General features: G+C 34.5%; 1 protein-coding gene across 7 annotated transcripts in view; it reads right to left on the minus strand.

Annotated features, from left to right (window-relative positions):
• The window catches only part of CCDC138 (coiled-coil domain containing 138), a 138,132-nt gene that overhangs the window by 76,868 nt on the left and 48,757 nt on the right, over window positions 1–12,507 (minus strand). For 5 of the 7 annotated variants that reach the window (XM_045443732.1, XM_045443733.1, XM_045443730.1 and 2 more), the window contains one exon: window positions 3,167–3,283. The exons of the other annotated variants lie outside the window; for them this stretch is intronic. In XM_045443732.1, coding sequence (XP_045299688.1) covers window positions 3,167–3,283 — 117 coding nt within the window. The remainder of the gene's footprint in view (window positions 1–3,166; window positions 3,284–12,507) is intronic. 7 annotated transcript variants of the gene reach the window in all.

The raw sequence follows: 12,507 nt of genomic DNA on the forward strand, positions 1-12,507 counted from the left end.
AATAGTCAAAATATACCAATTAAAAGAGATTATCAGACTAAATCAAAATACAAGACCCACATTGTCGACAAGAAACCCACTTTATTTTTTTTTATTTTTTATTTTTTACGAAACCCACTTTAAATATAAAGACAAATACAGATTGAAAGTAAATGGATAGAAAGATATACCATGTAAACACTAATCAAAAGCTAGCTAGCTGGAATAACTATATTAATTTCAGACAAAACAGACCTCAGAGCAAGGAAAGTTACCAGGGAAAGAAAGGCATTACACAATAATAAAGGGGTCAATTCTCCATGAGTGTGTAAGATGCTAGATACAATAAATACTTTTTAGATACCACACTAAAGGCATGATGCACAAAAAATAACTGAGAAATTGGACTTCATTAAAATTAAAAACCACTCTGTCAAGAGAATGAGAAATGAGAAACAGATTGGGAGGAGAAAATATCTGCAAAGACACATCTGATAAAGAATTGTTATCCAAAATTTAGAAAGAATTCTAAAAACGCTATTGTAAGAAAACCCAATTTAAAAAATGGGCAAAAGAACCTGGAAACCTCACCAGAGAAGATATACAGATGGCAAATCAGCATATGAAAAGATGCCCAACAGTATGTCATTAGGGAATTGCAAATTAAAAGGAGACTTGACTCTACACCAATTAGAACAGCCAAAACCCAAAACACTGACAACACCAAATGTTGATGAGGATGTGGAGCAACAGAAACTCTCATTCACTGCTGGTAAAATGCAAAATGGTATAGCCACTTTTGAAGGCAGCTTACAGTTTTTCAAAAAAATTAAACATACTCTTACCATATCTATCTAACAATTGTGCTCCTTGGTATTTACCCAAAGGAACTGAAAATTAATGTCACACAAATCCTGCACATGGATGTTTATATTATTCATACGTGCCAAAACTTGGAAGCAATCAAGAGAGCCTTCAGTAGGTGAATGGATAAACCGTGGTACATACAGACAACAGAGTGTTACTCAGCACTGAAAGAAATGAGCTATCAAACCAAGAAAAGACATGGAGGAATCTTAAATACATACTGCTAAGTGAAAGAAGCCAATCTGAAAAGGCGACATACCGAATAACTCTAACTATATGATATTCTGTAAAGGGCAAAGCTATGACATTATGTAAAAAGCAAAGAGTAAAAGGATTAGTGGTCTGCAGGAATTAGGGGTGAGGGAAGTATAAATTGGCAGAGCACAGAGGAATTTTAGGGAAAACTATTTTTAGTATCAAATTATTCTGTAAATGATGGTCATATACCATTATATTTTTGTCAAAACTCAGAGAATGTAAAACACCAAAGTGAACTCTAATGTAAGGTATGGACTTGGAGTGGAAGGACATACCAAGATAGGTTCATCAAGTGTAACAAATTGTAACAATTTGTAACAAAGTCTGTTGCAGGAAGCTGATAGTGTGGTAAGCAGTACATATGTGGGGTCAGGGAGTATAGGGGGAATTTCTGTGCTCAATTTTACTGTGAACCCAAATTAGCTCTAAAAAATAAAGTCTGTATACACACACACACACACACACACACACACACACACACACATAAAAAAAGCAACATGAAGAATCTCTATGGTGATGTAGAACTCCTACTATTTTGACTACTATCAATTGTGGCTGTGATATTGTACTAGTTTTTCAAGATGTTACCATTGGGGGAAAGTGGGTTAGGGACACAAGTGATTTCTCTGTAGTAGTTGTTATTACTGAGTGAATCTACTATCATGTCAAAATAAAAAGCTTAATTTTTAAAAAGTACATGAACTCAGAGCCTGGACCCACTTCCAGTTCTGTGTCTCCCTCTCTCTCTGCCTCTCCCCTGCACACATTCTGTCTCTCTCACTCTCAAAAATAAACAAACATTTTTAAAACTTAAAAATAAACATTAAAAAGAATGAAAAAGTATTTTCAATCAGACAACTGTTAAAACTGAAATATTAGAAATCCATCAATGCTGAATAAAGAAACAGGACCGTGGCAAGAATGCTACTTTTCATTAGAAACATAGATGCAGGCTAGTATCTGTCTAGAATAGCACACAGAGTAGGGTGCAGAGTATATATTTGTAGATAAAAATAAACTATAAATTATCTGAAGGAAAATGAGAAGAATATTTGGAAGGAAGATAAAGTAAGATTTCATTCAATTTCTGAGCCTAGCCTTTTGTGGCTGAGAGCATTCAGAAACCATTATACAAACAGCAAAATAAAATTTTAAAAAGAAGATAGCAACATTACAAGATCTGATAACCAATATAACTTTGTTTAGTGAGAAATGTAGTTAAGACTAATAAATTAAAAATGATATTCCATGGGGCTGGGGGGTGTGCAAGCACATGTGTGCATTTATGCTCCTGTGTTTACTTGTGCAACACAGAGGCAAAATATATGGAATACCACCTCAGGAAAGATATTTTTGCTTAATCTTAATCATCATACTACATAATAATCACATGACTCAATTAATACTACTTAATCATAAGTACCACACTGAGTGATTTAGCTATGTGCTTCTATAATTCCATAGACCAAGATTACACTACCCAAGCACAAATTCATTTTTCTCCTTTAAGTAAATGAAAGCTATAACAGCATTTATCAATACTAATTAGGGAAATAAAATTTTACAAACCTAATACAGCTCATAGAACAAATGATTACATATGCATGACATAATTTAAATTGAATGAACCTTATATGAACAGATAACATACAGCATTCATTTTATAATATGCTAGAATAATTTTTTGTTCTGATTAGGCTATTATAAAAATTATTATCTAATTTAGCTAATATGTACTTACTGGCATAAACACAAGAAAATCTTACATTTTTATTACCTTCAGTAAAATATGAAATATTATAAAATATAGTGGGGAGGGGGCAGTAGGTTTTAACAATAACCGAACAGTGACACTTATTATATAATTTTGAAACTCAAAAAACAATTTTACATATTGATTAAAACCTACGGCACTGAAAAACAGTATTTATAAAAGGATAAAGAGAAAGTAATAAATAAAGCAGAGAAGGCAAAAAGTTCTGAAATGTAAACAGAACAAAAAACCTGTAAAAGAACAAGATCAAGAAAAATAATTAAAAAACATAGACTATTAATCAATTACCTGTGTTCCAGCATCTAGCTGCCTTAGAGACCAATATATAAATTTTACAAAAGGCTGATGAAGTTTGGCATTCACAAATGGCATCCACTGTAACTGCTCTGTAATCACAGGCAAAAGCTAAAGATAAAATGATGGAAGATACAAAAGCACAGTAATTTTAGATGTATGAAATCAAATACCACAATTTTCCAAAAATTATCCTTTTTCAAAAGAAAAAGAGTTCTCTAACAAAAACCCTCACTTTGAAACCATAAGCAACACATGTAGAAATATATATTTGAAAATTTAAATACATATATCCCTTAACCCAGCAGCAGTACACTAAGATTTTAAATGAGATGAACCTATACAAACATATTATCTGGACTTTAAAAGATTAAGTAATTTTAAGATACACATGTAACCACTAAAAATTATAATGGAATCTGTATTTTATTTAGATGATAAAAGCGGATTACAAAAAAACAAGTGTAATATGATGCCATTTATGGTTTACATTGAAAAAGATATATGAAAGAATATTTTTTAAAAATACTATAAAATTTTAGCAATTGGGGTAATACTTTCCTCTTAACAGGTGTGACTTGCATAAATAATAATAATTAATAAAGTCAATTTGTAAAAATAATCAAATGTTTAAAAAAGATGTCTATGGGGCATCTGGGTGGCTCAGCTGGTTAAGCATCCTACTTTGGCCCAGGTCATGATCTCATGGTTCGTGACTTCAAGCCCTGAGTCAGGCTCTGTGCTGACAGCTCGGAGCCTAGAGCCTACTTCTGATTCTGTGCCTCCCTCTCTCTCTCTGCCCCTCCCCCACTAGTGCTCTGTCTCTGTCTCTCAAAAATAAAAATACTAAAAAAATTTTTTAAAAGATGTCTATGAACACTGCTTCAAAAATATGTCATTTTGCTAGAAAATGTCAAGACCACAAAGACATATTCTAAGCCTTTGATGGAATCCTACTTCTGGTATAGTAGCCTAAGAAAAACACCTAAAATACACCCCTTCTAAAGCATATGAGGTGCTTCAAAAATGTAGAAGTATCTTAATTACTTAGCAATAGGGAAATGGTTAACTCGAACTCCACACCCAAAAAACAAATAATCCAGTGAAGAAATGGGCAGAAGACATGAATAGACACTTCCCTAAAGAAGACATCCAGATGGCCAACAGGCACATGAAAAGATGCTCAACGTCGCTCCTCATCAGGAAAATACAAATCAAAACCACACTCAGATACCACCTCATGCCAGTCAGAGTGACTAAAATGAACAAATCAGGAGACTACAGATGCTGGAGAGGATGTGGAGAAACGGGAACCCTCTTGCACTGGTGGTGGGAATGCAAACTGGTGGAGTCGCTCTGGAAAACAGTATGGAGGTTCCTCAAAAAATTAAAAACTGATCTACCCTATGACTCAGCAATAGCACTGCTAGGTATTTACCCAAGGGATACAGGAGTGCTGATGCATAGGGGCACTTGTGCCCCAATGTTTATAGCAGCACTTTCAACAATAGCCAAATTATGGAATGAGCCTAAATGTCCATCAACTGATGAATGGATAAAGGAATTGTGCTTTATATATACAATGGAATACAACGTGGCAATGAGAAAGAATGAAATTTGGCCTTTTGTAGCAACGTGGATGGAACTGGAGAGTGTTATGCTAAGTGAAATAAGTCATACAGAGAAAGATACCATATGTTTTCACTCTTATGTGGATCCTGAGAAACTTAACAGAAGACCATGGCAGAGAGGAAGGGAAAAAAAAAAAGGTTAGAGAGGGAGGGAGCCAAAACATAAGAGACTCTTAAAACCTAAGAATAAATTGAGGGTTGATGGGGGGTGGGAGGGAGGGGAAAGTGGGTCATGGGCATTGAGGAGGGCACCTGTTGGGATAAGCACTGGGTGTTGTATGGAAACCAATTTGACAATAAATTTCATATTAAAAAAAAAGTGTATATCCACTCTGTGGACTAAAGATTATAAACAAGAAAAATATTAATAATAATTAAGTAAAAACAATAAAAGCTAGGATACAAAGTCATATGTAATTAGACCACAGATATGATCAATAGGTACAGAAAATAAACATACGAGTTTGGAAGGACATATGTAGCCTTTCACAGTACCATCTAGGCACTACTGACTACTTCCTCCTTTTGAAATACTCATTGGCTTCTGTGACACCAATTTCTCCTAGTTTTCCTTCTACTTCTCTAATCACTATCAGTCTTTCTGGCCGGTTCATCTTCACTCAATTGGTCATTAAATGTTGGCGTTCCTCAAATTCAGTATTAGCCAACACAGACTAATTAGCCCATACAAATTAATGACTCCCATATTTACATATCTAGCACAGACTCCTCTTTGTGTTGAGCTCTGGTCCCTTATATCGATGTCTATCAGACACATCCATTTTGGTATCTCAAACTCAGCTTGTCCAGAACTTATCTGATTAAGGAGGCTCAAACCCAGATGTACTCCAATATTTCCTATTTTGAGAGAATGCTACTGACATTCATTCAGTTGCAAAAGTCAGAAACCTGGGAACCAACTAGACACCTCAACTTATATACTAGATCCATTACGAAGTCTCATCTGTTTTACCTCCTAAATATTTTCTCAACAGTCTACTTCTAATTCCATAACCATGATTCTAATGCAAATTACTGTCTTAATTCATCTGAACTACTTAAGACTTTCCTAACTGTTCTCCAGCATCTGCTCTGGAGCCTTCACTGCAGTGAAGGATCTTCAAAAGCATAAATCTGATGCTATTTTCTCCTTAAAGATCTTCACTGGTTTCCTACTAGTCTTAGTTATTATTTTCTGGAATGAAATTTCAAGCAAAATTGAAAAATTAGACACCTCAAGGAGAAATGTCTAAACTGTATGTTTATGGGTGAATGGAATTTAATAACTATTCACTATCTTAAGGCCATAATTCCAGTAAAATCTTCTATACTTAATCCCCTTCACCCTATATTTTAATATGAGATTTAAAACTGGTAAAGAATCAAAGTGATTTGGGGCACTTGGCTGGCTGAGTTGGTAGAGCATGTGACCCTTGATCTTGGGGTTGTGAGTTCAAGCCCCAAGTGGGGAAGAGGGGGAGGAGAAGGAGGAGAAGTATCATCATCATCATAATCAAAGTGATTTTTTTCAGAGTGAAATCTTTCAAATGAGACTACACATATGTAGGCAAGATAGAGTACACAGAATTACCTATAAAGCATTTCTGCCACACAAGTTACATAATACCAAAAAGAAGGATGCAGAAAAATTAAGAATGTGAGATACTCAACTGAGCTCTTCCACAAACTACCATAAAAATGGGAGGCAAGAAGGATGGTGGAGAAAGTGAAGTATCTTAAGTTTAAAGAGACTCGACCAAGACAACCACAAAGGCCTGGTTATATTTCTATTTTTGTTGTGGTGGTGAATTTTTTGTTAATAGGTTTATTGAGACATAATTCATACACCATATAATTCACCTATTTAAAGTGTACAATTAAATGATTTTTAGTATATTCACACAGTTGTGAAACCATTATCATAATCAGTTTTAGAACATTTTCATCACCTACTCCCAAAAAACCCTAACCATTAGCAGTCATCCCAATACTGCCCCAACCACTGATCTGCCTTCTCTATATAGATTTACCTATTCTGGATTTTTCATATAAATGGAATCATACAATATGTGGTCTTTTGTGACTTGCTTCTGTCACTTTGAATATTTTCTTTCTTTTTTTTTTAAGGTTTGAGACTGGGTTCATTTGTTGTTTTTTTAAATGTTTATTTGAGAGAGAGAGAGTCAAAGAGAAAGGAAAACAGAGGATCTGAAGCAGACTCTGTGCTGACCAGAGAGAACCCAATGCAGGGCTTGAACTCACGAACAGTGAGATCACGACCCGAGCCTAAGTCAGACACTTAACCAACAGAGGCCACTCAGGCGCCCCTACTTTCAATATTCTCAAGGTTCATTCATGTTGTAGTATGCATCAATACAGCATTTGTTTTTACCACCAAATAATATTCCACTGTATACATAGACCATATCCATTTATCCACCGATGGACACTTGGATTGTCCACTTTTTGGCTATTGAATGAATCACACTGCTATGAACATTCCTGTACAAATTTCTGTGCATACATATGCCTTCATCTCTCCTGTACATACCTAGGAATGGAAATGCTGACTTACATAGTAATCTATGTTAAATCTTTTCACGAACTGCCAGACTATTTTCCAAAGGTGCTACAGTTTTATAATTTCACCAGCAGTATAGGAGTTTCAATTTCTTCATTTACATTTTGGTCACAATTAAGATTACCTAGTTTTTTGTTTTTTAATTTGCCATCCTAGTGATGGGATGTGATATATCAAAATGGTTTTGATTTGCATTTCCCAAGTTAGTAATGTTGAGCATCATTTCATGTGCTTATTGACCAATTGTATATGATTTTTACAGAAATGTCTACTCAGATCCATAGTGCATTTTAAATTAGGTTTTCTTTTATATTACTAAGTTGTAACGCTTTTTAAAAAATATTTCAAATGGAAGTCCCTTATCAGATATATGATTTGAAAAATACATTCTCTATTCAGTTGAATTGTCTTTTGACTTTCATGATGGTATCCTCTGGAGCATAAAAGTTAAAAAGAAAAAAAAGTTTTGTCTTAAATTTCATTTTTATTAGTTAGAATTTTCTCAGCAATGGAGGTTTTTTTGTCTTCTGGTTTGGTCTTAACAACAATTAACATTTATTGAATATGTGTTTTTATCAGGCACTGTAAGAAGCTAGGGCTGTAGAGATGTAGAAGCCAAATTTGTTGGCAAAACTCCAAAGATCACCCTGCTTCAACCCTGCTTTCTTCTCCCACTACTGCCCATTACTTTCTTCACATCTGGTACTCCAGCCATCCAGACCTTCTGTAAATAATTAACATACATTGCTCTTTTCCCCAATTCCATGTTTTCTTTCATGTTATTTCCATATACCCTTATTACTAAGATGAGCAAAACTGAATGTATTTAAGGTGTACAATGTGATGTTTTAATATATGTATACATTGTGAAATGGCTACCACAACCAAGATAATTAACATACCCATCATCTCACACAGTTACCTTTTATTTATTTTTGGTGGTGAGAACACACTTGAGATCCTAACAGGTCTGAGGTGAGATCTCACTGTAGGTTTGTTTTAATCTGTGCTTCTTGGATTATCAGTGATGTTTACCTTTTCATATACTTGTTGGCCATGCATAGGTCTTCTTTGGAAAAATGTCTATTCAGGTACTTTACCCATTTTTTAATCAGTTAAGTTTTAAATTTTGATACAGCCCAATTAACCTTTTTTATTTAATTTTTTTTTTAATTTTTAAAATGTTTATTTATTTTTGACAGAGACAGAGCACAAGAGCAGAGAGAGAGAGAGGGAGACACAGAATCTGAAGCAGGCTCCAGGCCTTGAGCTGTCAGCACAGAGCCCAACATGGGCTTGGCTCCAACCCACAAACCGTGAGATCATGATCTGAGCCACCCAGGTGCCCCCAGTTATCTTTCTTCTTTGTTTCGTTCTGCTTTCAGTGTCATATTTAAGAAGCCATTTTCAAACCCAATGGCACAATTTACATGTATGTTTCTTCAGAGAGTTTTGTGTTTTTTACCTCTTATATGTAGGCCTTGGATGCACTGTCAGGGGTCATTTCTGGATTCTCAATTCTAGCCCCTAGACCTGCACATCTGTCCTTATGCCAACATCACACTCTATCCATTAATGTAGCTTTGTAGAAAACTTTAAAATCAGGAAGTGTGAGTTCTCCAACTCAGTCCTTTTTCAAGCTTGTTTTGGATATTCTGGGTCCCTGGCATTTCCATATGAATTTCAGGGTGAGGTTATTAATTTCTGCCAAGAAGCAAGCTGGGATTTTATAACAAGGATTGCACTGAATATGTAGATCAGTTTAGGAAGTACCAGCATGCTAAATCTTCCAATCCATGAATAAGGATGTCATTCAATTTTTATTAGATCTTCTTAATTTGTTTCAACAATGTTTTATAGTTTTCAGAGCATGAGTTTTACACTTCTTCTGAAAAACTAATTTCTAAGTATTCTTTTTGATGCCACTGAAAGGGGAATTGTTTTCTTACATTCATTCTCAAATCGTTCATTGCTAGCATATAAATATACAATTGATTTCTTGAATATTGAACTTGTATCCTTTAACCTTAATTTGGCTTATTAGTTTTTATAGTTTTTTTTTTTTTTTTTTTTTTTTAGTGACTTCCTTAGGTTTTTATATAAACAAGATCATGTCATCTGCAAATAGTTTTACTTTCTCTCTACTCTGGATGCCTTTATTTCATTTTCTTAACTAACTTCCCGGGCTAGAAACTCCAGTGCAATGTTAAATAGAAGAGGTGAGAATAAGTATTCTTTTCTTGTTCCTAATTTTAGGGAGAAGCATACAGGTTTTTTTTCATCAAGTATGATATTAACTGTGGAGGTTTTGTGGATATACTTTATCAATAAAGAAAGTTCCCTTTTATCTCTAGCTTTTAACTGCTTTTATCATAAAAGTATGTTGAATTGTCAAATGCTTTTTTTTTTTAATCTGTTGAGAAAATAATGTGATTTTTATCCTTATTTTACTGGTAAAACATGAGTAGATTTCTTGAGGTTAAGTCAACCTTACATTCCTGGGATAAATCATACTTAGTTATGGTATACAATTCTTTTTATATGTGACTGGATTCAATTTGCTTGTATTGGGTTGAGGAGTCTTATGTCTGTAATCCTAAGAGATTGGTTTCTACTGTTCTTGTGATATATTTGTCTGGTTTTGTTATCATGATAATACTGGCGTCATAAGATGAGTTAAGTGTGGGATCCTTTTCTATTTTTGAAAAGAGTTTGTGCAGAATTTACATTAATTCTTTAAATGACTATTAGAATTCACCAACGAAGCCATATGGACCTGGCTTTTTCTCTGTAGGCAGTATTTTGATTAATTTAATCTCTTTAACTTATTACAGATCAGTTTAACTTTTCTACTTCTTCTTGAGTCATTTTTTGATAGTTTTTATCCCTCTAGGAATTTGCCTACTTCACCTCACTTATCTATTAGCCTACAATTATTCATAATATTTCCTTATAAATCTTTTTATTTCTGTAAGATGATCATGTCTCTTTTTCCCCCCAATTTTAGTAATCTTGGTTTGGTCTTTCTTCAAATGACCAATCCTAGATAAAGGTTTGTCAGGTTTCAAAACCTCTGGAAAAAGAACCAACTTTCAGTTTTGCTGATTTTCTCTACTGTTTTTCTATTCTCAGTTTCACAAACTTCTGCTCTACTCTTTAGTACTTCTTTACTGCTGGCTTTAGGATTAGTTTGCTGGATTATCCCAGTGTCTTATGGTAGAAGGTAACATTACTGAGATTCGTCTTTTCTAATGTAGGCATTTGCAGCTACATATCCTCCCCTAAGTATTGTTCCAGCTGCATCCCATGTGTCTTGGTAAATGTGTTTTCATTTTTTTTCATCTTACTTTCTAATTCCCCTTGTGATTACTTCATTGGCCAGTTGGTTATTTAGTTACATATTATTCAACTTCCATACATTTGTGAATTTCTCAAATTTCATTCTGTTACTGATTTCTAATTTAATTCCACTGTGGTCAGAAAATATACTTTGTATAATGTATTAAGGTTCCATTTTTTTTGGCATATGGGCTATGCTGGTGAATGTTCCAGGTACACTGTAGAGGAATGTACATTCTGCAATTGTTGAGTGGAGGGTTCTATGGATATCTGCCTTGTTAGATTGAAATTTGAACTAAATATAAAAACATGATTGGGGCCACCTGTGGAAATCTGTATATGGACCAGTTATTAAATATTTTAGAGGGGTGCCTGGGTGGCTCAGTCGGTTAAGCGGCCGACTTCGGCTCTGGTCATGATCTCACGGTCCGTGAGTTCGAGCCCCGCATCGGGCTCTGTGCTGACAGCTCAGAGCCTGGAGCCTGTTTCGGATTCTGTGTCTCCCTCTCTCTCTGACCCTCATGCTCTGTCTCTCTCTGTCTCAAAAATAAATAAACGTTAAAAAAAATTAAAAATATATATATATCTTAGAAAGACCTCTAAACCTCTACAATTTTTTTTACTGATTGCTGCATGCTGAATACTTATAACAAAAATTATTACTTCAAACTTTGTATTTTAATAGACTAGAAATTCTAGGTTACTTTTCTTTTGGAATCAATAGATATAGGGAAATAATACTAAAACCATCATTTGGGTCTCCAACATCTTCTCAAAACATCAATGAACTTTAAAATACAGAATCAAGACATTATAAGCAGTTATGTTTAAATACACAAAACAGTCAATTACCTAGCATTCAAGGTATACATAGAAATAATAGCTAGTGCACAGAAAATACACAGTAATGAGAGACCTGACAGGAAATCTATTGATACCCAGTGTCTCAGTCCTGAAGAGAGCTCAGTAATTCTTGTAATAATTTTTTACATGCCAATCTTTAGCCTTTCAACATGGAAAAAAACTCCACATTTATCATATACTAAAAGTAATAGGAATTTAATAGACATTTGTGAGGTAAAGTAAAAAAGGTAAAGTAGTTGATCCTCTAATGGATGGATGGAGAGATACAGATGGAGAGATATGGCTTTCTTAGGGAGTCATACTTATAATAATCTTAGCTACCATGTAAGTTTCCAAGCTATTTTAAACAATTATTTCATATTCTACTACTATTTTAACTGTGCGGTCTAGAACAGACTTTTGTATATGATTGAAACTTGAATTTTCATATCTTAGTGGATAATGAGTTACATCAACTTTAAAGAAAAATTTTGATTGACAAAGCCAATAAAGGGATGAGCAGCTAGCTATTCATGGAAAACTGTACTGATGCACTGGGTGTTGTATGGAAACCAATTTGACAATAAACTTCATATATTGAAAAAAAAAATAACACTGATGCAGTGGCAGAAACAAAACAAAGCATAAGGCGGGGGTGGGCGCCTGGGTGGCTCAGTCAATTAGGCGTCTGATTGCTGATTTCAGCTCAGGTCATGATCTCATGGTTTGTGGGACCAAGCCCTGCACTGGACAAGCTCTGTCAGGAGCTTGGGAATCCCTGCTTGAGATTCTCTCTCTTCTTTCTCTGCCCCTCCCCTGCTCACTCACTCTCTCTCAAAATAAAAAATACATATATAAATACATAAATAAATAAGAAAGGATATGGGCTTAATTACACAAAAATGTAAAACTTTTATACAACATAGACTACTACTCATTCT

The sequence above is a fragment of the Leopardus geoffroyi genome, chromosome A3 (assembly GCF_018350155.1).
Source record: "Leopardus geoffroyi isolate Oge1 chromosome A3, O.geoffroyi_Oge1_pat1.0, whole genome shotgun sequence".
Taxonomy (NCBI): domain Eukaryota; kingdom Metazoa; phylum Chordata; class Mammalia; order Carnivora; family Felidae; genus Leopardus; species Leopardus geoffroyi.